The following is a 26,965-nucleotide window of genomic DNA, read 5'->3' on the forward strand; positions in this document are numbered from 1 at the left end:
GTGTGCCCTGACCCGGAGCCACATCCATGACCCCTGGCTTTGTGGGGCACCACCCAGCCAGTTGAGCCGCACTGGTCAGGGCATACTTTTTAAAAAGTGGTAGTTTGATCTCTAATCTTAAATAACTATTTATTTCTTAGAATGTGCTACCTGCTACCACTCATGTGGAAACTTCCCTGTGGCTTCTTCCTAAATTAAATATTTTTATTTATTTTAAAAAATGTTAAAATTATTTGCTTACTAGATTGAATTCTGCTCCAGCATGAGCAATTTGTCTTTCTGGGCTTCTTACCTTCAGAAAGGCAAGTTTTCAAACCCTGTGTGTCATACAAGATGTTAAAGGTTTTATTGGTATGTTCACTTGTGTCAGAATTATCAATAATAAGATTATTTGTATATTTTTATGCTTGACTTTTGAAAGTTTTGTGTTTTTTTGGCTAGCAGAATTGAGTGGTTCTTAATTAGTACATTTATATTTATATTCCATGTGTGGTTTCTGTTGAGTATACGAGTGAAGGGACCCCCCAAAACCCCCAGAATTGTCTTCTGGAGGCTGGGCCCCTTGCAGTACAGGCTTCCCACACTAGGTGAGTGTGCTGGGAACCCATCTGTGTCAGTGTACCAGCTGGCATTGTGAGAGGCTTCGTTCAGCTTCAGTGAATTTTTTTTCAAGACTCTCAATGGTTTGCCCATTTCATGATGGGCGACTTACAAGCACATCTGCCCACACCACACACTGAGTGTTCAGCAGTTTTTGACCAAACACACAGCATGACTCCACCCCCATCCCCATGCCCCACCCTGCCTATTCACCTATTCACCCAGTCTCACCCTGTGGAAAGAAGTCCTCAAAGGGAAATGTTTAGCTGCTGTGAAAGAGGTGAAACAAATAATGACAGAAGCCTTAAAGGCATCAAAATCAAGGAGTTCAAAAACTGTTTTGAGGGGTAGAGAAGTCTCAATAGGTGTATTGTATCAAATGGAGAGTACTTTGAAGGTGATGGTAGTTTAGACGTGTAAGAATAAATACACAATTTTTTTATAAATAAATTCTGGGTTTTTTGGGTCCCCCCTTGTAAATTATTTTTACCTCTTGTATCTTTTTGTTATGAATTTTCTTGTAATCAGAGAGATTTATTGAGATGATATTTGTCATATATTTTAAAAATTTCCCTTTATGTGTTTACCTAGAAAAGTCATATTTGTGTGGAAGATTTCTTGGTTTTTTAGAGATATCAGATGTGATCTACCCAATTTTTCCCTCTCCCTGATGGTCATTCTCTATGGTATATTATCAAGAAATAAAGAATACTACAATTAGTTTTATAACTTAACTAACTAGTAAAACAATAATCAATGATAACATTGATGTGAAACTATATTCTGTTTCACATAGAGTATTTCATTTAGTTCTCACAAAAATTTTGCAAATTAAGCAAGTTACGTATTGCTATCTTCACATTATAGGCTAGGAAAAATAGTAAAGATGTTGGTGATGATTCAGCTCATTTAGTGAACCAGTGGCAGAGAGGAAACTAGAATAATCTTTTTAGTAGCTGATCCAAACTGTTTTACTTACATGTGGTAGTTGATTGTTGATTTTTTTAAATTCCAGGTTTAATTTAGAACTTAATAATATTCCATAGTTACCACATTTTAACTTATAGGTCTTTGAATTGCCATTACAAGATTTTCTTAGGAACACCAATCATCAAATATAGAATTACTGTTTAGTTGTGACTTGATGAATATATAAACTTTTCCTAATTTAAAAGAAAGGAAAAATGATTAAATAGCATGGAATTGAAATATTATCTTTGTAACTTTGATATTAATACTTAATCTGGCTATAAACAAAGGGCTATACATTTTATATTTAAACTCTTAAGTAGAGGGATGATATTCTAATCCATGTTTTTTACTAGTTTTCACATTTTTAAAAATACAGTAATACATCAGCCATTGCAGTGGTTTGTCTATAGCAGGAGAAATGCAAGCACTTAGGAAGGAACTTAATCTCCACATATTATGTATGTATCTGTATTGAACATCAAGAATAATTTTTTTCACTGTCCATAGACAAGTTTTTGTGTATAAAATACAATCTTTATAAACTGATCTTTAAGTGCTCTACAGATCTATGATCTTTTAAGATGAGGATCAGTGTAGTAGCTTTTCTCTGTTCGTAATAATCCTTTAATACATAAACTGTATGAACACTGTGAATAAATTCAACATGTCTCTTTCTTCAGTGATCTAGAGCAACTTCGAAAAATCAGACGACGAAGTCCTCATGAAGATACTGAGTCCTTTACTGTATACTTGAGGTCCGATGTGGAGGCAAAGTAAGGACACAGTTCCTTTAGAATAAAAATACAAGCTCAATTTGAAATTAATAAAAACACATTTCAGACCCAGAGATTTTTAAATGGCATATTTTTTAAGTAGAATATTTTCATATTGGCAAATTTATCTGGGATTTACCAGTATGTACTACTTTAACTAAAAATGTCCTAATTTGTAAGAAAATTTACTGTTGAATTTACTATTTTGTTTAAAATAAATTTATTTTAGAAAACTTTTTTAAGTTTTATTAGTTTAGAAAAGTTTTTCTAAAGGATCTTATGCTTTGTTGTAAGATTCTATAATAGTTATATGCCTTATCTAGATTTAAATATGATACAGTAGAGTCATTAAAATTGTTCATTGTTGTGGGCCATGTCTTCATAAACAGATCTTTGGAAGTTTGGGGAAGCCGCGAAGCCCTTGCCAGAGAGAAAAAACTGCGTAAGGAAGCAGAAATAGAATACAGAGAAAGTGAGTATATTAAGTTTAAAGCTAAGTTAATTGGAAAGGACAGGCGTACTCTAGAGATACTACGGGGTCAGTTCCAGACCACCACAGTAAAGCGAGTATCACAGTGAAGCAAACCATAATCTTTTTGCTGTGGGGAGGGTTGCCTTCAACTTCTAAAAATACACATTTGTGAAGTGCAGTAAAGAGAAGTTCAATAAAATGGGGTGTACCTATAACTCATAGGTAAGAATAGTGCCTGTAATTATGCACTCCCTGGTGGTTGCATACATTTGGCTTTGGCTCTTTTGTTTGTAGCATATAGCAGTATCCATTTTGGGATACAATTACTTTATAAAAATAATAATCTGTTTGTTTTATCCTCTTTAGCTCTTTAGAGATGATGAGAGGAACTGAAGTTAGTCTGTGGTTTCTATAAGACATGAATATTAAAACAATGGTCTGGCCTTGGCTGGTGTGGCTTAGTGGATTGAATGCCTGCCTGTGAACCAAAGGGTCACCAGTTCGATTCCCATTCAGGTCACATGCCTGGGTTGTGGGTCAGGTCCCCAGCAGGAGGCATGCAACAGGCAACCACACAATGATGTTTCTCTCCCTCTCTCCCTCCCTTCTCCTCCCTCTAAAAATGAATAAATACAATCTTTAAAAAAATAAAAATAAGCCCTGGCTGGTGTAGCTCAGTGGATTGAGTGTGGGCCTGCAAACCAAAGGGTTGCAGGTTTGATACCTACCAGTCAGGGCACATGCCTAGGTTGTGGGCCACATCCCAAGTGGGGGCCTCATAGAAGGCAGCCACACATTGATGTTTCTCTCCTTCTTTTTCTCCTTCCCTTCCTCTTTCTCTAAAAAAAAAAAATAAAGTCTTTTTAAAAATGTTAAAAAAATAAAAATAAAATGATGGTCTGATTTGAAGATTTTACTTATTCTAAAAGTGATAGGATAGTGCTTTTTTATGGAAAAGCCTATTAATTCAGCTACTACATTTCTACTTTAATTAACTCAGATATTTATCAAACATCTGTGAACTAGAAATTGCTTGGTGCTTGAGATTTAGATGAATATAGATTTTCAGGGAATTTAACAATTCATTGTTGTAGTAACAAAGCCACCTTTATAGAATTTGGATTAATATAATATGAAATATGGCCTCGACCAGTATAGCTTAGTTGGTTGGGCCACATCCCTCGAAGTGAAAAGTTGCCGGTTCAATTCCCAGTCGGGGAGTATATGCCCGGGTTGCTGATTTGGTCCTCAGATGGGGCATGTGTGAGAGGCAACTGAACGATGTTTCTGTCTCACATCGATGTTTCCCTCTTCCTTCCCCTCTCTATAAAAATAAATTAATTAAAAAATATACAAAATAGGTTTCAGATAATTTTTGATTTACACATATATGTATTAATGACAAAAGTAATACATACTTGTGATTTTTAAAAAGATGCAAAAATATAAAGTTAAAAGTCTTTTTGTTCAATATTGTCTCATCATTCTTCCTAGCGATAACTGTTGAAATTTCTCTCTGTGTGAATAAATCAAGTATTGATAGATATAAAACATTTACATGATTCCAAAGTCACGTTTTACAAGACAAAATACTTCAGAGAAATTTAATTCCCATCCTTGTCCCCTGCACCATGTTTCCTTTGTCTAGATATGTAACCACTTAAAAAGTTAGTCTGGGGATTATTCTTTTCATTAAAAAAATATAAAATAGCAAACATACATACATACATTATATACACGATATAATAAAGTAGCATACCACCCCCCTTTCATAAATAAGACATACCAAACATATGTTCTGTCCTTGATTTGAGGGTCCAACTTGTTTGGGACTCTCTGTGCTTTCTGGACTTGTATGTCTATTTCTTTCACCAAAAAGGGAAGTTTTCTTTTGTTATTTTTTTCAAATAACTTTTCAGTTTCTTGCTCTTCCTCTTCTCCTTGTGGTACCCCTATGATTTGGATGTTGGTGTGTTTGGAGATGTCCCAGAAGCCCAGAACAGCTCAGAAGTGTTATGTGTATTCACATTATTATAAAACAGACCTCCACAAAGTTTTTTCCCAGAAATTTTTCATATTACAAAACAAACTATACTTGTTAAACAAGAACTCCCCTATTCCTCTACACCTAGCCCCTGACAGCCCCAGTGTTCTACTGTTTCTATGAATTTGATTCTTGTAGATGCCTCATATAAATGGAAGCATACAGCATTTGTATTTTTGACTGAGTTATTTCACATAGCATAATGTCCTTAAGGTTCATCCATGTGAAGGGATTTCCTTTTTAAGTCTGAGTAATATTGCTTTGTATGTATATAGCACAAAAATGTCTGTTCATCCGTGGACATTTTGTTTGCTTTTATTTTCCGGCTATTGTGAATAGTGCTGCTAGGAATATAGGTAAGGAAATACCTTGCTGTAATTTTTATACACACACACACACACACACACACACACACACACACATTATCTCCACAGTGGGATTGCTAGATTTTTGTGGTTGTTTTTTTTTTAGATTTTTAATTTATTTTATTTTTTAACAGAGGGGAAGGGAGAGAAACAGAGAGAGAAACATCTATGTGCGGTTGCCTCTCATGTGCCCCCCATGGGCGACCTGGCCTACAACCCAGGCATGTGCCCTGACTGGGAATCGAACTGGTGACCCTTTGGTTCACAGGCCAGTGCTCAATCACTGAGCTACACCAGCCAGGGCTGTTTTTACTTTTTTGAGGAGCCTCTATATTGCTTTCCATTGCATTTGCACCATTTTATAATCCCACCAGCATACATAAGGTTTCCAGTTTCTCCACATCCTTACTAACACTTGCTCTTTTCTCTTTTCCCTCCCCTCCCCTCCCCTCCTCTCCTCTCCCCTCTTCTCTCTCCTCTCCTCTCTCCTGTCCTCTCTCCCTTCTCCACTTCTTTCTCCTTCCTCCCTCCTGCCCATCCTTCCTTCCTTCCTTCCTCTCTCTTTCTCTCCTCTCCTCTCCCCTCTCTCCTCTCCTGTCTCCTCTTCCCTTTCTTTTTTCCTTCCTTACTTTCTGCCTTCCTTCCTTTCTCCCTCCCTCCTTCCCTCCTCCCTCCTGCCAAATAGTAACCATTCTGATGGGTGTGAGGTGATATTTCATTGTGGTTTTGATTTGCATTTCTCTAATGATTAGTCATAATGAACATCTTTTCATTTGCCTGTTGGCCATTTGTATATTATCTTTGGAAAAAGGTCTATTCAAGTCCTTTTTTAATTGGATTACAAATTTAGATTTCTGATAATTTTTGCTGGTAGCAAATGAAGCATATGTAACATAGTCTTAAAGAGAATAATTGTGTTAATCTAAAATATGATTGATAACTATGTATGATCTAAATATATTTTGTAATTCTTTTCTTGTAGGGCTATTTAGAAACCAAAAAATATTAAAAGAATATAAAGACTTCCTGGGAAATACCAAGGTAAGGATATCTTTCTGATAATGTCATGCACGTGTTATATAGTGAAATTCTAGTGTCAGTGCATTGTGAAATACCAGCATGTCTGATCCTAATTTAAGATTTTCTTGGTCATGTTGTAATTTACTGAATTACAGTCTATTTGCTTCTGTCTGATTTTTGAAATTTAAAAAAATTGGGAGATCAGTTCTCTTTAAATTTAGGACTGTGTTGTAAACTGTGAGTATACAGATATAGGTGAGGGAGAAGACTGCGCTTTCTCAGGTTTTTAGCAAGATTTAGCTCTCTCATATCCACCTTTAATTTTCTTTATCCCATTTCCTACTCATAACCCTGGTTAAACATTTAAAGTGCCAGTTCTCTGCTTATACTCCAGAAGTTCAAACCCTGCAGGATAAAATGACACAGCTCTTTTGATTATTCTTTCTTTATTATATGAGTGTACAAAATCAGTGGACACTCAATATTATTTGACAGTCTTTCTAAATTTCCATAGTATATTCACTTTCCCACTCTGAGATAGCTATTGAATATTTTCCTCTCTTTTCAAACTTCCTATAGCCTTATTCTTTACTCTTTTTTAAAAATTGGTTTTAAAGGGGGGAAGGGAACAGGAAGAGAGAGAGAAACATTAATTTGTTGTTCCACTTATTTATGCATTCATTGTTTGACTCTTGCATGTACCCAGACTTGGGATTGAACTCTCAAACTTGGCATGTTGGGATGACACTCCAGCCAACTGAGCTACCCAGCCTGGGCCTTCCCTCTTTGCACTTCAGCTGATGACCTTGCTTCATATTTCATTGAAAAAATAGATGTAATATGATAAAAGTACCTCACTTTATATCACCAAATTTATTAACTTATCTACATGGGTGCCAGAATACTCTGCTACTTTCCTTCCAAGTAGAAGGAAATTAATACTGGGACCAGTATAGAAATTTACTTTTACTATCCTACCTCTTATTCTCTCCTGGATCCTTTTCAACTGGACTTTCATCCCTTCCACTACACTGAAATGGCTCTTACCAAAGTCACCAACACCACCAAGATGCCAGGTATTCATGGCAGAGTCAACTTGCATTTCAACTTAGCTGGGAAGTATCTCCTATCAAGAAGTGAATGTCCTACCTGGAGAAAAGCTAACAGCAAATTGTTTTCTTTCTTCTGAGTTATACGCATGACTGTAACATTTAGAACTTATCAATGATGAAATGCTTTTCCTCCTCATTCATTATATTCAGAACTTCTTAATTTTTATTTCCACTTTGAGCCCTGTGTTTATGGCACCCCAGTGCTGCACTGAAGGCATGGACTCTCTTTAGTGGCAGAGACTTCTGTGAGCCAGCAGCTTCAGTGAGGGCTGTGTCTACTTACTCAGCCATTGTGGCCTGCTTGCCAGGGGACAAAACTGCCATAAGCCATGGTGCCTTACTAAGAATAAACTCAGTAAAAGTTTGGCCCGACCCCACTAACAACCTAAAATTTCACTCCTTATTTGTTTTCCCCACCGTTTCTCAGAGTTCCAGATCAGTGCATTAGATTATCAAGACTTCTTATTTAGACTTACCCGGTAATTTGTAGCCAGCTCTATCCCTCGTGCCCAGATACAGAGCCATGGAAGGACAGAAAATGTGTACGAAATCTCCAAATAGAGGAAGGAGCTAAAGGCATCCCCAGCGTTCTCTCCCAGACTTACCAGTTTACCTACCTTACTAAACTTAGTCAATCTCCAGAGGCCCCTGGTGAGGAGACGATGGTTACATGCAAAAGGCCAACATTATCAGGGGTGAGGGGGCAAAATCAAAGAAATAAGGAAGGAATGTTTGAGTGCCACCAGTATATTCCTTTCTCAGAACACCTTGATCTCTAGAAGCATAAGACAGTCTTTCTCCTGGTTTTCCTCTGTTAATTCTCCCTCCTCCCCTGTTGTATTTGCGAAAGACCCTGCTTTTTTTAATCTCACCCTTTAAATGTTAAAGATTCATTATAGGCCCTTTTATGTTTAAATCCAATAGCAAGTCTGCCCTGGTCGGTATGGCTCAGTTGGTTGGAGTGTTGCCCCATAACCAAAAGGTTGTGGGTTCAGTTCTCTATCAGGGTATATACTGTGGTTGTGGGTTTCGGCCCCAGTCCAGTTGCATACAGTACCTAGTCTGGGCATGAGCGGGAGGCAATCAATCAATGCTTCTGTCTTATGTCGATATTTTTCTCTCTCTCCCTCCTTCTCTCTCTAAAAGCAGGGAAAATGTCTTTGGGTGAGGATAAAAAAATAATAATATTAAAAAGAAATTCATTAGCAAGTTTCATTGGCATTTTCTCCAAAACAGATACCGAGTATGACTGCCTCTCACCGTGTACGTTATTGAAACTCTAGTCATCACCACCTCTTACCTGGACTGCCTTCCTGATTGACCTCTCTGCCTTTGCTTTTGCCCCCATAATTCATTCTCTACATCATACACTGTATCTTCTTCAAATGTAAATCAGACTATGTCAAGGTTCTGCTTAAAATCATCCAGTGCTTTCTTTTTGCCATTAGAGTAAGATTTACACTCCTTACCATAGTCTACAAATCCTGTGAAATATGACCCCTGCCTCCTTCTCTGGCCTCAATTCCTACCATTTTCTTTGCTGTCTGTGCTTTAGTCACACTAGTCTATTTTTTGTGTTTTTAGAGGTATTTTTTTGTCCTCTTTACATACCAAACTTTTCTATGTTTCAGAGTTTTTGAATGTGCTCTATATTATGCCTGAAACATTCTTCCAGATTTTTCTCATGGTTGTCTCCTTATCATTGAGCTTTTTCCCCTGACTGCTCTAGCTAAAATAACCCTTTCCACCATACAGTTCCCACTCTCCACGTTATTCCTCAGTTCTGTTTTATTTTCTTTATTATACTTACCACTGTCTGATATTATGTATTTCTTTATGGATTTATTCTTTATCTTTCTGTACTAGTCTGAGGTCTGTGAAGGCAGGGACTCTGTTTGTTTACTGTCATGTCCCAGCATCTGGAACTGTGCCAGGCATATAATAGTTGCACAATAAATATTTCTTGAATAAATGATACAAGGCAGACTATGTGAAATGTCTTAATAGAAATGTAAAGTGCAACATAAGTGTGTAGCAGAGGGAGTATTTATTCTCAGTGGGGGACCAAGGAAGGCTTTGTATACCAAGGTGACGCTTGGCCAGACATGGAAAAGGATGGATAACACGGGGATAGATCGCAGTGGAAGATGTAGCGTTCCAGGGAAAGGAACGAAGAGAAGAAAAAACACAGAAAGTATCTAACCAAGGAGCAGCAAAAGAACATTTAACTCAAAAATATTTTCCCTGAATATGTTTTTCTACTTACTTTATTTCCTTTCGTTTTAATCTGTTGGAATTAAACACATTATCACTTGAGGTCTTTGGTTTTCATTCAGCAGTCAGAAGTTAAATTAGAGCAGCAAACATTGGCTGTTCCACTATTTAAAAATTAAAATGTTCAAGAAATGGAAAAAATTTAGAGTCAGCTTTTATTCAATATACTCGTATGACTTCATTCTTAATTTTTATATAACCAACTCCGATTGTTTCTGGAAGTAGGCAGGAATTCAATTCCAAGGAAACAATAAACAATTAAGGTTTTGGAAAAGGACCCTGATGTACTTTGAATTTCCATCTTCCCACTTTTTATAGAGGAAATCCTGGAGAAACAATTAAATAAGTAAACCTAGTTGTTTATAGGTATTGATAGAGGAGATATTTTCTGGTGTGATATTTATAAGTGACTCTCAAGATCAGAGTCACTTATAAACTAGAAATTGTGGAGATTTTTAAATTGTTTTTCTTTTATAGCCACGTTCCAGATTGTCATCGGTTTTTCTTAAGGGTCCAGGAAAAGTGGTGATGGTTGCCATTTGCATGTAAGTGCTAAAAAATAAGCCCTTTAAAATAGGAATATATTATTTTATGTATATATTCTTGAATGTATAAATTTATTAGTTGGCATCTAACAGAGTTAGAGGTTTATATTATTTTAGGAAGTTGAATGTCTTTGTTAGTAAATTGATGGGAAAGAGTCCACATAGATAGCCATGTTTGTGCTGTGTATATGTTTTTCTTTTTTATTGAATTTATTGAGGCAACATTAGTTAATAAAATTAGGTAGGTTTCAGGTGTACAATTCTTTTTTTTTTTGGTGTACAATTCTATAATAGATCATTTGCATATTATATTGTGTGTTCACCACCCCACATTGTACTGTGTGTATTTTTGATGTGGTTAAGTAAGATCTGAGAACAGTTTTCCTCTTGCTGTCTGAAAATTCTTTCTTATTTTCATTGACGTTGATAGAAGTCTTTTTTAAAATGTTGAGATAGCCAAGGTTATTTTTTGAGTAATTCAATCAACCTGGATTATAACTACTGAATAGTATCTACACTCTTATTTTTCTCCCACTTGGTGTAAAACATAGTTGATATTTTTGCCATCTTTTGTCTTCTGTCCTCTTGATTCCTATTGTTTTATCTTTTGTCCATTTTGTTGAATAATCTATATAAAAATGTTGAAAAACATTAATTCTATAATTAATTGGTTCTTTTATTTTGAAAATATATATATTACATGCGTCAGGAATTGTGACGGATTCAGGAAATACAACATTATCTTCAAGAATTGGAAGGGCACTAAACTAGAAGAAGTCGTTTTTAATAGTACAGATAAGAGATGGTGATGCGCTAAACTAAGGGAGTGGTAGTAGGGATAGGGAGACCTGGTGAAGTTCAGAAAGTATTTAGGATGGATGGAAAAGGATGTTGCCTACAGTTTTGGACAATTAGATAGATACTGCACCGTCACAGAGAGAAAGAGGGTCAGGGTGGAAGCAAAAGAAATGTGGAGGTCGGTTCTGAGTTTAAGTTTTTATAGGACACCCAAATGAAGTTGGTCAACAGAATTAATTTTGTCAGTAAAACGGGGTTAGCAGTTAAAGTTTTCTTCATCAGAGGAATGTATGTAATATACTTTAACTGTGCAGCATAGCACCTGGTACATAATATGCACTTAATAATTATCGTTAATGTATAATGATCTGAAGCTCGGGAAGGAGATTTGGATTAGAGATTTAGAGTTGAGAGTTATTAGTGTATAGATGATAATTAAAGCCACGGGAGAATGTGTATAGTGTGAGGAAGAAAAACTCTCAGGAAAAATCCTTGATGAGGGCTAACATTTAAGAAATGAGTGGAAGAAAAAGAGCCTACTGAAGAAGAATAAGGAGCAAGGTAGGAAGAAAACCAGGAGGTTCATGGAAGCTAAGGAAGATAGTGATTTAAGAAAATAGTGGCAGCGCTGACTGGTGTGGCTCAATGGATTAAGCACGGGCTGCAAACCAAAGGGTCGCTGGTTTGATTCCCAGTCAGGGCACATGTCTTGGTTGCGGGCCAAGTCCCCAGTAAGGGGGCATGTGAGAGGCAACTACACATTGATGTTTCTCTCCCTCTCTTTCTCCCACCCTTCCCCTCTCTAAAAATAAATAAACAAAATCTTAAAAAAGAAAATAGTGGCATATGCTTCTGTGAGATTAAGAAAAATACTAAAATGTTTCCAGGAACTTTATAGCAAGAAGTAGTTGGTGGTATTGGAGACAGAAGCCATTATTTAGTGCATTGAAGACTGGACACAGTGAGGAAAACTGAAAAGCAGGAGCAGATATGATTCTTCCAGGACATTGTTTGAAATGGAGGAGAGGGAATAAATGGAGGAAGGGGATGTGCAGTTTCCTCATTTAGAAAATGAGGATGTTGATATTTGTATGATAGAGTTATAATAGATCATGGTAAATGGTTAGTGTAGTGCCTCAGATAACTCATGCTAATCATTGCTGCTGGAATCTGAGCAGCTGGCTGGCTCAGAGCTTATCATACTTTATTTTAGCATCTGTGGTCTAGTATGACCCAGAGACTGCTTGGTCTAGATTTGCCTTCACCTATTTAATAGCCCTTCACCGAAGTTTTGCCTTTGACACTGGTCTACTGGACCATATTGAGTGCACATCTTCTTTTACCTACCTAAAACACATAATTTTCTTTCTAATTTTACTTTGTTCAAATGTAGAACATCTTCTTTTCTCATCAGTTCTCAAAATGCACTTAATTTTGCTTACACACATCATACCTCTTCATTTGAGTATTTAATGATACCATACTCTACAACTTTTAAATTTGTACTCTTATTACCTAAAAGATAAGTTCTTGAAGGATGTACATTCTTTTTAGTTTACTTTGAACACAATCTAGTGTAGAGGTATATATGGTCAATTAAATAAGCTTTGGGTGAAAATTTTTATTTAAACCAATGCTAAATTGTTTTCTCTTTCTCTCCTAGCAATGGATTAAATTGCTTCTTTAAATTTCTTGCGTGGATTTATACGGGTTCAGCAAGTATGTTCTCTGAAGCTATACATTCTTTATCTGATACATGTAATCAGGTGAGAGGTAAAAGCTTTTTTCTTACTAATTTTAAAATAATTTTTTACTGCTTTAATCTAAAAGTTAGCCTGTTTAAAAACTGACTAATTCCTATAGTTGGCATGTGGAAGAAAAAGAAAATTGTTTGGCTTTTGAATGATGAAGTTCATAGAAATATGATCATGGTATTTTAAAGTAGGATATTAGGCTTTCAGAACTTCCAACAGTACAATATGAAGTACGTATGAGATTATCAGTCACTAAGTGTTTGGGCAGAAGTTTTTGTAGAGGAAATTCTTACATTAAGTGGAAATTTGGTCTCTAAATACAAGTTCTTATGACTGTATGTGCTGGTGAATTTCAGTTTTTTGAATAATGATGTAAATTAGTCTCATATGGTTGGTGAATTAAAATTTCACATTAGACTGGTATTTTGAATTCCTTTCCTGAATTTGCAAATGAAGAAAGATTTTTATAAAATTAAAATACCTTCTTTGATTCAAAATTTAAATATTATAAACCTAAGCCTAAACCTAAGCCTTTTTTTTATTTTAAGATTTTTTTTAATTTATTCACTTTTAGAGAGGGAAGGGAGAGGGAGAGAGAGAGAGAGAAAAAAACATCAATGTGTGGTTGCTGGGGGTTATGGCCTGCAACCCAAGCATGTACCCTGGCTGGGAATTGAACCTGCGACACTTTGGTTCACAGCCCATGCTCAAAACCTAAGCCTTTTTTAAAAACAGGATAAAAATTTCTGCTTGTGTTCTTATTTCACACTTGTAAAGCATGTAGTATATTAATAGAATGCCTTCTCAGTATTCATTTATTTATACTTCTGTTAATGTAAATATGAATTTGGGAGAACTGAAAATAAAAGACAACAGGCAGGTTCAATAAGAATATTTAAGACATAGTTAAGTATAATAAAATTATAGGGAGTAGGGAGAGCAATCTCAGATAAAAATTAAATCCAAGAACCCATGTAACTGACTCTCAAATGGTTTGCAAAAGTAAGGAAAGAAGTCAGACATTTGTTGTTCATACTAACAAATCTCTTCTTTGAATTAAATTTTTGTACAGTAAATACTTAATAACTACTATCAATATATTTTCCCAGTCAATTATAAAATACTTGGGGAGGGGAGAAGGGTTGGAGAGAGAGACATAACGCACTATATCTGTTTTGTTGCAAGCTTATTTGAACTTAAGAAAATTGAAATGCAAAAATATCTGGACACATGGATAAAGAGATATGTCTAGATTATTAATTTCATTCTTAGTTATTATGAAAACATTGAAGGTAGTTTTGTAGTGTCCATACTCTAAAGTACTATTCATGGGTTTAAATGAATGTATAGATATAAGCTATGTACTGACCTGAAATAATAACATGATAATTTGAGTAAGAAAAAATCAAATTGTAAAGCATTATATAAAGAACTTCTGTTTCTAGCCATAATGAACTAATGGAGACTGAACTTAGTCTTTTCCTGTAAACAACTAAAAAACTAGATAAACTATATGAAACAATGTTTTAAAACTTGACAATAGCAGAACAACACCGTGATCCCTAAGAGAAGAGAAACAAATGAGTTGAACTTTATGATCTCTGGCTTGTTGCTAGGAGGCACATGTGTAATAGTGGAGCAAAGTGGGAGATATAAGTCTCATTAAGTTGAGAAGGCAGAAAGAATTTAGAGTGTGAGGAGGCTAGAAATTGCAAGGCAGAGTTCCACAGAGGATAAAAGCTCTAAAGGATTAAGCTGTAACTTAAATTACCTGCTAGAACAGAGCCCCACACTCTAGAAGGAAGACAACAGAATTCATACACTCAGTATAACATTCACAGTGTAATAATTAACCAAGAAGCAGAAAATTTGATTTATAACCAGAAGAAAAATCAGTCAGTAGAAACAGGCTCAATTGATATATGATAGAATTAGTAGTAGCCAAGCATGTTAAATGGCTCTTATGTTCATGTGTTGGAAGGAAAACATGGCCCTGGCTGGTGTGGCTCAATGGATTGAGTGCTGGCCTGCGAACCAAAGGGTCACTGGTTCAATTCCCAGTCAGGGCATATGCCTGGGTTGTGGGCCAGGTCCCCAGTAGGGGGCGCATGAGAGGTAACCACACATTCATTTTTTTCCCTCTCTTTCTACTTCCCTTCTCCTCTCTCTAAAAATAAATAAATAAAATCTTTTAAAAAAAGAAGAAAGGAAAACATGAATATATTGACAAGAGAAATGGAAGATATAAAAAAGCACTAAATGAAGATTTTAGAGCTGAAAATATATCTGATTTGAAAAACTCACTGTATAGAGTTAATAGCAGATTAGACACTGTGGAAAAAATGAGTGGTGCCCTTAAATACATAGCAGTAAAAACAGTCATACTAAGGAAAAAAGACTGAAAAAAAATGAAAGGAGCCTCAGTGACCTGTGAGATAGTATCAAGAAAATAACTCAAACATTTAAGCAAAGAATCATACCAGTAATATAGACTTTCAAATATAGAGAAGAAGGAAATACTTTTCAACTCCCCTAATAAGGCCAGCATAACCCTGATACCAAAACCTTCCAGAGACATTACAAGAAAGAAGAATATAGACCACTATCCCTCAAGGGCATAGATGTGAAAATCCTTAAAATATAATCAAATTGAATCTAGCAACATATAAAAATGATAATAATCATAATAAAGTGAGTATTCTAGAAATATAAGGTTAGTTTAACATTCGAAATCAATAGGTATAGAAGGCTGATATGCAAAAATCACTTGAATTTCTACACTCAGCAAACAAATGGAGAATGAAATTTTAAATACATTCTATTTCCTCTAACATTAAATAATATTAAATACTTAGGAGTAAATTTAATGAAAGATGTGTAAGTCTTTTATACTGAAAACTTGACATGTGTCTGGGAGAAATTAAAGAAAACCTATAGAAATGGAGAGATATACCATGTTCATGAATTGGATCACATGATGTTAATATGACAGAGCTCCCTAAATTGACCTATAGATTTAATACAACTCCAATTATCACAGCAGACTTTTTGTGATGGAAATTGAGAAGCTGAATATATTCTAAAATTGATATGGAAATGCGAAGAGTTCAGAATATTCAAAACAATCTTGAAAACAAAAGCAATTTGGAAAACTTCAAAACTTACTATAAAACTACAGTGATTAAAACAGGGAGATACTGGCCCAGGGATTTGCAGGCCAGTGTGACTAAATAGAGGATGCGGCAACAGAATCACAGTTCCATGACCAGTTGATTTTTGACAAAGGCATCAAAGCAATTCAATGAAGAAAGGAAACTCTCTTCAACAAATGATGCTGAAAAAGTTAGATAGCTTTATGGAAAAAATTAAAAGTATCTTGACCCCCTCCTCAGACCGTATACAAATTTGAGGTAGGTCGTAGGCTCAAACATAACAGCAAAAACTATTAAAATTCTAAAGAAAACTTAGAATATTTCCCAGATCTTTGGGTAAACAGAGATTTTTACAGCAGGACACAGAAACAAAACCATAAAAGAAAAAATATTACAAGTGAAACAATATAAATTTGAAAACTTTTCCTTATTAAAAGACATTCTTAAGAAAATAAATAGGCAAACCACATATTGGGAGGAAATATTTACAAAGCATGTAGTAATCTGAGAAAGGATCTTCGGTATCCAGGATAAATAAAGAACTTCTGCAACTCGGTATTAAAAAGACAACTCAATTTCTATAAGAGGCTCTGTATTTGAACAGGCACTTCACAAATAAAGATACATGAATGTATCTTTATCTTCTGTCTGGTATGGGGAGGACTTGCTGAAGAGAGGCACAAAAGAACATTTTTGAGGTGGTGAAAAGGTTCTGTGTCTTTATAGAGATACATGTTTCAGGTGTGTGGATTTTTCAAACTCAGCTGTATATTCAGGATTTGTACATTTGTTGTATGTGAATTTTAGCTCAAAATTTAAAATTTTCATAGGTGAAAATGTGATTAGTATAATATGTAGATTTTTGTTAATATTGAGAACTTAGCATTGAGTTTTAAAAGTATGATAATGGTCTTGTGACTATATTTTCTAAAAGACTTAGGTTTTTTTAAGCATTCATCAGAGCTCTTTAAAAATTAAATGGTGTGATGCTTGGAATTTACTTCAGAGTATTCATAGGGAAGTAGGTACAGAGTAGATAAAACAGATATGGTCCTGTGTTTGTAATTGTTAAAGCTGAGTGATGGATGAACTGGGTTTATTGAATTGATCTGTTGGTTTGGGGTTTTTTTTTTTTTTGTTTTAGACATCCATCTGTACATTGGAAATTGTCCATAAAATAAAGTAAAAAAAGACGTTATATAGATTATGATCATATTTTTAAAAAATGCACACACACCCCTCTCTGAAATCTGGTATTGTCTTGATATGCAAAACCATATTAAAAATTATATACAGTTGTACATAAAGGCAGTCTGAAACATACTCCAGACTCTTAAATGGTTTCCTCTCTACTCTTTGAATTTCTTCACAATGAGCATGTGTTGATTTTGTAACTAGAAGAACAAATTAATTTTTATAACAGATTGAATAGCAATAGAGTTAAGTAAAGTATTAAGTATTATTTTATATGAACTTATTGCACACTTGAGTTTGACATGTATTGAGTGTTTAGAAGGACACAGTCCTTGCTCTGTCTTCTGTAAGCAGGCCATACACACAAAATAACCAGAAAAGTATTCTGAGACAGCATTTAAGCAGTTGCATGATAGTTTGAGGAAAACCATAAAAGGGAAGGATGATCACAGAAGGGGGAGCATTAAGTATTAGGAAACCAGAATTACTGGGCTCTTGGACATTGTGTATATAGTGTTTCTTTGTCATTTACAGATTGCATCCTCCTGATTGGCTTTACCACATTATACTTCCCATCTTGCTAATGATTATTTATTTACCTTTTTCTTTCTTCGTAGGGTTTACTAGCATTGGGCATCAGTAAGTCTGTTCAGACACCAGATCCTACTCATCCGTAAGGAAATTGCCTTTATGTTTTTGTTTGTTTTGGTAACAAGTCATTAAAATCAAAGCAACTGAATTTTAGAAACCTGCTGTTTATCTGTAGTTTGTGTTAAAGATTTGGTTATTTCTTCTACTAAAGCATCTGAAATGTAGGACTCACTGCTCTAAGTAAACCAGATATAATTTGAAAAGGAATTTAAATTGTTTGTATGCTTTGTAACTGGCTTAGATCTTGGGTTTTTTTTTCATATTTGATAATTAAAAACAGCACATATTTTTATCTTTTTTATTTGGTCAAGGGAAACATACATTTCATATTTGGATTAATAGGCCACTCAATCTAAAATCTTAGCATTCACTTCTAGTAAATCCATACTTAATCTATTTTAAGTCTCCTGCTGTGATTTGGAAATCGCATTCTGTTAATATTTCAAATTATTTATTATAAAATGAGTATGCTTCTTAGAATATATTATTTTGAATCCTACCAGTCATTTGATACAGAGATTTTGTTGTTATTGTTGTTACTTCTAACATAGCCAGCTAAACTTTTGAATTCTGTATATATCATTTTTAAAACTTTGCTTCAGTAGTAGAATTTGATCAACCTTAAGTAAGAAGTGTACTTTTATTTCCGTAAAGGAGTCTGCCTCTATGCTTTATAATAAATGCCTTTATTTACTTGAAAACAATACACTGCTGTTGTAAATAATAACATTTTTAATATTATATTTCCTCTGGTAAAAATCATACACCAAAATTTTAAAAACAGGGCAAAAATTTAAAATTTTAGGTTGTAAAGATTTCTTCTCAAGGTATTTTCAATAACTTTAGTGCTGCTCAGTAGAATTTTTTACAAAAATCTGTTTAATATAATAGTCACTGGGCACATGTGGCTGTTGAGCACTTGAAATGTGGCTAGTGTAATTGACGAACTACACTTAAAATTTTAACTGAATTGTAATTAATTTCAGTTTTAATAGCCTTAGGTGGCTAGTGATTTATTTTGGACAGTGCAGATTTACTGAGTTAAAATTTTTTTTTTTTTTAATTTCAATAAGAACCTACAAATTTACTGAAAATACATAATGAAAGTTATGCTGTTTAATTTATATCTTCATTTACTTTAACACACACACACATAGACACACACACACACACACACACACACACACACACGAGGTCTGTCCAGAAGGTATCTAGCTATGTAATATGAAAAATAGAGACATTTATTGAAGAAGATACAAGATACAAGGAACATTGTACATAGAACAGTGATGCTTCGGTCCCCTTCAGAGTAGGTACCCAGTCACCATCAGTGGCCCTGTCATATTTTCCTGAATCTCACCAACAGTCTGAAATCTTTCCCCTTTCAAAGGTGATTTGAGTTTTGGGAAAAGCCTGAAGTTCCAGGGTGCCAAATCTGGGCTGTAGAGGGGCTGAGTCATCTAGGTGATTTGATGTTTTGCCAGAAAACTCTGCACAAGATGTGATGCATGAGTGGGTGCATTGTCATGATGAAGCTGCCAGTCACCAGTTCAGTTGCTCATAGCTGCAGGCTTCTGAATCATCCAGATAGTTTCCATAGAGCACTATTTAAGCTTAACTCAAAATTTGATGCAGATTTGTTGCTTTACTCACTCAGTCATTTTGAATGTGACAGCCACACAGTACACATGCTCATTCAAGGGTGTCTACCACCCCCACTGACTAGTACAGTGAAGTTGTCATTGTTTCCACGTGCACATTCCAGTCCACTCTCCTTGGCTGCCAGGTTGCATCAGTGTTGTGCAAACCATTCTTGTTATATTAACAATGACTGGACTTTTTCCAGACAGACCTTGTATATGTGCATATATGCATATGCATATGTATATGTATATGTATATGTATATGTATCTCCATCTCCTATATTACTTCGGTGAGGGAAACTTTTAGAAGAAAATAAGTTTTTCTAAAGCAAGCTTGTAAAACACTATCACATCTATAAACTAAGAGTTCCCTATGTCAGAATTATATATTTACAAAAAGAATTTAAAAATCAGTTTTTAATAAGGATTCTTGTTTAAATTTTCATCCACCAAAAGGGTGCCATAGATATGGGTTTGGGAATAAATTTCCTAGGAAATATTTTTATCAGTGAATGATTGTTTTCCTTTTAGAGGGTGTCCTATTTTTAACTTAATGCTCAGTATTTAATCGGTACATACAGAAATACAAAAGAATGTACATAGAGAACAAAGATGCTTGAAAAATAATTGAGGTTTTAAAAATTCTCATAAAAACACCCAGAAAACTGAAGCTCTTAGTCCTAATAATAGTAGTCAGTTGCTGTGTGCTAAACTATTATATATAACCAGCAACAAGAATCCAGCATCAAATTATACATAGTGTAAATCATTACAATAACTCAATTAAAAATTGCATTACAAGGAAATTTAAATATTATTCTGTTCATTAAACATCTGAATGCATTTTTTAAAAGATTAATTTTACCAGCATTTGTAGTACATAAAAGTAAAGTTGTTCTACTAAATCAAAATAGACTAATTGGTAAAGAAATTAGCAAATACCTGTATTAAGTCATATTCACTCAATTTATATGTTTTCAAAGATCTTGGAGTTTTTCCACTTTATATGTTATTTTCTGATTAGATTGTGTTTGGTACTTAAACTTTACTTAAATATAAAACTATAGCATCTTAATATTGTAAGAAGTTTTTCTTTTCTTTTTTATTGACCTAGTAAACATATATTTTGAAAGGAAACCATTTGTATTTCTTACAAATTATATTATCGTTTTTATTTTCCAGGTATGGATTTTCAAACATGCGCTATATTGCTTCACTTATTAGTGGAGTTGGTATTTTCATGCTGGGTGCAGGATTATCTTGGTACCATGGAATTATGGGATTGCTTAATCCTCAACCAATGGAATCCCTTCTCTGGGTAATCTCCCTCTGCTCAGTTTTTTAAAAAATATATTTTATTGATTTTGCTATTACAGTTGTCCCAATTTCCCCCCCTCTGTCCCCCTCCACCAGGTACCCCCATTCCCTCCAGCAGTCCCTCCCCTTAGTTCATGTCCATGAGTAGTGCATATTCTTTGGCTTCTCTATTTCCTATACTATTATTCTTAACATCCCCCTGTCTGTTTTGTACCTACCAATTTGTACTTCTTTTATTTTTTTATTGTTGTTCAAGTACAGTTGTCTCCATTTTCCCCCCATCACTCCCCCCAATGCCAGCCATCCCCACCTCCCACTCTCGATCCTACCCCCTTTTGGCTTGTTCATTAGTCCTTTATACATGCTCCTGAAATTCCTTCCCCCTTCTTCCCCCATTATCCCTGCTTACCTTTCCTCTGGTTACTGTCAGTTTGTTCTTAATTTCACAGTTTCTGGTTATATTTTGCTTGCTTGTCTTGTTGATTAGGTTCCACTTACAGGTGAGTTCATATGGTATTTGTCTTTCACTGCCTGGTTCATTTGACTTAGCGCAGTGCTCTCCAGATCCAACCATGTTTTCGCAAAGTGTAGGAGCTTCTTCGTTCTTTCTGCTGTGTAGTATTCCATCATGTAAATGTACCATAGTTTTTTGATCCACTCATTTACTGATGGACACTTAGGTTGCTTCCAGCACTTGGCTATTGTAAATTGTGCTGCTATGAACATTGGGGTGCATAGGTTCTTTTGGATTGGTGTTTCAGGATTCTTAGGGTATAATTCCAGCAATGGAATTACTGGGTCAAAAGGCAGTTCGATTTTTAGTTTTCTAAGGAAATTCCATACCGTTTTCCATACTGGTTGCACCAGTCTGCATTCCTACCACCAGTGCAGTAGGATTCCCTTTTCTCCACAACCTCGCCAGCATTTGTTGTTTCTTGATTTGTTTATGATAGCCATTCTGACTGGTGTAAAGTGGTATATCATTGTGGTTTTAATTTGCATCTTTCTGCTGGCTAGTGATGCTGAAGATCTTTTCATATGTCTCTGGACCCTCTGGATGTCCTCATTGGAGAATTGTTTGTTCAGGTCCTTTGCCCATTTTTTAACTGGGTGCTTGTCTTCTTAGAGTGAAGTCATGTGAGTTCTTGATATATTTGGGATAGCAAACCCTTGTCTGAGGTATCATTGGCAAATATGTTTTCCCATATGGTTGGTTCTATTTTCATTTTAATGCTGTTTTCTTTAGCCATGCAGAAGCTTTTGATTTTGATGAGATCCTATTTGTTTATTCTTTCCTTTATGTCCCTTGCTCTAGGGGACATATTGCTGCATGTCCCCTAGAGCAAGAAATATTCCTCTAGGAATATTGCTCTAGGAAATATTGCTGGAAAATATTGCTGCATGGAATATCTGAAATTTTCAATTTTGTACTTCCCAATCCCTACATCTTTATCCCCATTCTCCCCCTTCCCCCTCCCAGCTGATAGCCCTGCAGATGATCTCCGTGCCTGTAATTCTGTTCCTAGTCCGCTTGTTTGCTCAGTTTGTTTTTTTAGATTCAGTTGTTGATAGTTATGAATTTGTTGTCATTTTAATGTTCATAGTTTTGATCTAATTTTTCTTAAATAGTTCCCTTTAACATTTCATATAATAAGGGCTTGGTCATGATGAACTCCTTTAGCTTTACCTTCTCTGGAAAGCACTTTATCTGCCCTTACATTCTAAATGATAGCTTTGCTGGATAGAGTAATCTTGGATGTAGGTCCTTGCTTTTCATCACTTTGAATACTTCTTGCCAGTCGCTTCTCAACCTGCAAAGTTTCTTTTGAGAAATCAGCTGATAGTCTTATGGGAACTCCTTTGTAGGTAACTCTCTGCTTTTCTCTTGCTACTTTTAAGATTCTTTATCTTTAACCTTTGGCACTTTAATTATGATGTGTCTTGGTGTGGACCTCTTTGGGTCCAACTTGTTTGGGACTCTGTGCTTCCTGGACTGGTGACTCTGTGCTTCCTGGACTGGTGTGTTGATTTCCTTTGCCAAATTAGTGAAGTTTTCTTGCATTGTGTTTTCAAATAAGTTTTCAATTTCTTCCTCTTCCTCTTCTTCTTCACACATCCCTATGATGTGGGTGTTGGTACCTTTGGAGATTTCCCAGACATTCCTTACACTATCCTGTTGCGTTGTTTTTTTTTTTTTAATTATTTTTTCTTCTTGTTCTGGTTAAATGCTTATTTCTTCCTTTTGTTCCAAATTGTTCATTTGAATCCTGGCTTCCTCCCCTTCGCTGTTGGTTCCCTAAAGATTTTTGTTTGTTTCATTTAGTGTAACCTTCACTTCTCCTTGGTCTTTTTTATGTTTTTGCTGTACTCGGTGAGCTCTCTGAGCATCTTAATCACTAGTATTTTGAACTCTGCATCTGATAGGTTGGTTATCTCTATTTCATTTAGTTCTTTTTCCAGAGTTTTGTTCTCTTCTTTTATTTGGGCCATATTTCTTTTTCTCTTCAGTTTGGCAGCCTCCCTGTGTTTGTTTCTATGTATTAGGTACAGCCCCTTTGACTCACTGTGTTAGTTGTGTGGCCTGTTGTAGAAAAGTTACCCATCTGGATGAATGTGGCTTCTTTAAATTCTTGGTTGTCAGACTTCCACACAGCTCGATTTTCTGTATGGTTTTCAGTGGTTCTGGGTGTTACTTGTTTTGAGGTCTAGTTGTAATTCTTTTTGTGGTTGGGCAGGGATGTGAAGTGTGTTTACCTGTGCCTCCCATCTTCACCAGAAATTCTCCCTGTTCAGTTTTGAAGTGTTATGAAGTCATGCTTATATTAGAATACTTTTGTCATGTTGATGTTAAGGAATGGGACTCATGTAACTTTTTGACTGTGTTTTATAGGGTTGTATATCTGTAGTTAATGTTTTTTAAAACATGAACATTTCTAAATTCATGTGATTCAGTGATGTCAGGTATGAACATCTCTGTAGGTACAATTATTAAGCGCTGTTTCCTTGGTTAAAATATTGAGCATTTCCATTAATACTTTTAGTTTCTGTGGAAGGACAAGAAGATTTCTATTCACTCTTTGTCCCAAGAATAATATCCTACCTGTAATTAAAATATCCAGTCCTGTCTAATAGTCATATGTTTAAATTGTGTATGAAGTTAAAGCTTCTCATTTCCCTAGTTCTGGTAAGAAGCCTACACTGGAGGGATGGGAGGACAGGAGCGTGGTCACCTTATGTACGACCCAGGGCCTCTACCCTTGTCTCCTACTTCCTAGGTTGCCTCTGGCAGCATTGGAAGTAGGGACAGGAGATGAGAAATTACTACTTTAATGGCATCAATGTCATTTTGCATTGGTTTTCTCTGGCCTTTGTAGAGATTTAAAGCTGTTGTGTTTTGTTTTGTTGTTGTTTTTTTTTTTTTTTTCTGTCATGGGCACAGCATGGACATTCCCTTGCTTGGCCACTCTGACTATACCATAGCTCCCTTGACAAACACAGGTTGGTCATGTAGCACACCCTGTCAGCTTCTATGTCTCAGGGTGTGTTTCTGGACTATTTCTGCTGAGATTGCTTTGCATTTGACAAGAAGCTTTTGGACAGTTCGTGTCAGGACCCCCACTCAATTCCATGTCTGGTCCTCTGTGTTAAAACATACACCTTTAGCACATTCTTTGTGAGAGTGCAGTTTTTGCCCCAAACCCAGACATTTATTATACAGCTACTATCAGTTAGTAGACTTGCCTATACATTTATTTTTCAGGTGTGCTGTAGACACAGTTCACTGTGGTCTGTAACCTCTAGGGACATACATCCAGCTTTCTTAGCAATCTCAGCAGCTCAGCAGTTTTTTCCAAAGCAGTCTTCACTTTGGCCTCCTGTGGGGGGGACTCCGCCTGCAGAACGCCACCATGCCCCGCCCCTCTTGCCCAATCCACTGTGGATGAGAATAAGTCCTACCAAGACATAATCTGCTTGGGGAGGGTAGGTGGCTGACCTGTCAAAGGAGAAGGGCCTTAAGCCTGTTCCTCAATGGGCTTTTATTGGGTTTAATTTGCATAGGAATACAGGGTGTATATGTAAAGCTCAATCATTGTTAGGCAGTAATGATTGAGAAAACATTCTAAGGAATAGATAACATTCTAAGAACTATAAGGGCTTATTCTGAGTTAGGATCAGAGAGATAAGAGTGACTGCCAAAGGGCCATAAAACTTTGGGGAACAAAGTCATTTTATGTTTGGACCCTTATCATTTAACTTGAGGGTATTCTTAGCAAAGCAGGTTTCACGGGATTTTATGCAGTCTTTCTTGGGCCTGATTGCCCCAGGGAACCCGCCTGTTCCAGCACAGGGCCGCACCCACCTCTAGCATTGTTTCAGGCTTAAGTCACTCAGGGGAAGTAAGGCAGCCAAGAGATTAGGTGACTTCTTACAGACAGAATGAGGACTCAGGCTATGTCAAAGCCAAGAGGTGAGGGTCTATCACCCCCTTTTTATAGTCCCCCCAAGTCCTTCCCTGATGGCCCCTTTGCAACCAGGCCTGTCTTAGGTCTCCCCTCCCTTGAGGAAGCTTACCCGTCATTGGCTAACCAGTCATTTAGCCAGGGCCAAGCAGAGTGAAGTAAAGGGGGCAGAAGCTACTCCCCTCCTGGGAAGATAAGATTTGTCTCCTTAGTGGCTTATGGTCCCAAGGTGTTTTTACTCAGCCTTAGCCTTAGGGGGTTACAACTTCTGAAACCAGGCAGGGCGGTTTCCAGAAGCCTCCTTAACCTCAGTTCAGCTTATGTGGGCTAGTGGCATGGATCTAGGAGTTGTAAAACCAGGCTGTAAAACCAGGCTCGGATCACCTTCCGTGCATGGCCTGAACAGATGGTATAGTACCTCTTTTTGGTTATGTGGGATACTTGGAACCTGCCACGTTCTCAACTGTAGTGAATCTCATTTTAACATCTTGTTATACCTGTGTACCTACATAATAACAAGCCTATTAAACTAGGCTGCTTCTACAGTCTTTTATTGACTAGTTTCTTACCGTGATACATTTCATATAGTTAAAATGAAAAAGGGTATTTCCTCCATCCTTCAAAGGTTTGGCCATATTATAGGTATCTTATTATCTTAGTGTTCGTCTAACCTGTACAACATTATTTTATAGAAGCAAAGAAGTTGATGACTCTGGAGTAAGGGACTGATTGATTAAATTTTCAATTGTGTTTAAGTTTTAAAACTTCTAGAAGCTTTTCTGTCTCTTAGCAATTAAATGAAGTTCCATCAGACTATGACTCTTTGTTAATAAATAATAGATTCAGCACACCATAGACTATATTTATTAGGTATTATCTTGGAGTCTTGGTGGATATATGCTGTCTACTTTTATTGGGTGATGAGCAGGTCTTAAGTCCTTTCTGAAGGAAGGCAGAAGGATTAAAAAGAATTACTAGGAAGTTTAGTTGTCAGATTAGCAGCCTGTTTGAGTGGAAAGAGCCCAGAGTTGAACCTGAAAAGCCTGTATTCTAGTTCTTACTGTGGTGTCATGGGTGTACGTGCGCCAGTCACATCGCCTTTGGAAATCTGTCTCCTTAACAGAATTGAGAAAGTTTTAGACAGGGTTTGAAAAGTTCAAACCTCTATTTTAGGGAAGGCTAAGGGTCCAGAAAGGTAATGTTAAAAATTCAACATGAAGCCCTGACTGGGGTAGCTCGGTGGATTGAGCGCAGGCTGCGAACCAGGCATCGCAGGTTCAATTCCCAGTCAGGGCACATGCCTAGGTTGCAGGCCATGGCCCCCAGCAACCGCACATTGATATGTGTGTGTGTGTGTGTGTGTGTGTGTGTGTCTCTCTCCCTCTCCCCCCCTCCCGTCTTTCTCCTTCCCTTCCCTCTCTAAAAATAAATAAATAAAAATCTTTAAAAAAAATTCAACATGATTGATTTCAATTTCATTTAAAAATCTTTAGAAGTTTGTGTTGCTAGGTTAACTATTTCTATATACCTTGGATTAAAGTTACTCTTGATATGTTTGTTTAATTCAAGAGTGTCTTGGTACTACAAGGAAAGTAGAGTTACAAAAAAAATTACTACTCTTTATAGTTATTTTTTTGAGTCAAGATTCAGAAAGGATTCTTTTTGTCCTGGATATCCAGACAAATTCAGAAGTTGCTTGACTATGGGAGTGGATTGTACTACATCTGGTATTCACAACCCCACATTTCAAATATTTGTGTTAATTTTGAACTTGAAAATTTTTTTATACTAGTAAAATCTTTTATTTCTTAAATCATGA

At 36.0% G+C, this 26,965-nt stretch overlaps 1 protein-coding gene across 2 annotated transcripts in view; it reads left to right on the plus strand.

Annotated features, from left to right (window-relative positions):
• Nucleotides 1–26,965, plus strand: part of SLC30A9 (solute carrier family 30 member 9) — a 75,388-nt gene that overhangs the window by 25,622 nt on the left and 22,801 nt on the right. For both annotated transcript variants that reach the window (XM_028507031.2, XM_028507030.2), the window contains exons 5-11: nt 2,253–2,345; nt 2,735–2,817; nt 6,209–6,267; nt 10,110–10,177; nt 12,639–12,741; nt 17,693–17,748; nt 20,552–20,687. In XM_028507031.2, coding sequence (XP_028362832.1) covers nt 2,253–2,345; nt 2,735–2,817; nt 6,209–6,267; nt 10,110–10,177; nt 12,639–12,741; nt 17,693–17,748; nt 20,552–20,687 — 598 coding nt within the window. The remainder of the gene's footprint in view (nt 1–2,252; nt 2,346–2,734; nt 2,818–6,208; nt 6,268–10,109; nt 10,178–12,638; nt 12,742–17,692; nt 17,749–20,551; nt 20,688–26,965) is intronic.

The sequence above is a fragment of the Phyllostomus discolor genome, chromosome 1 (assembly GCF_004126475.2).
Source record: "Phyllostomus discolor isolate MPI-MPIP mPhyDis1 chromosome 1, mPhyDis1.pri.v3, whole genome shotgun sequence".
Lineage (NCBI taxonomy): Eukaryota > Metazoa > Chordata > Mammalia > Chiroptera > Phyllostomidae > Phyllostomus > Phyllostomus discolor.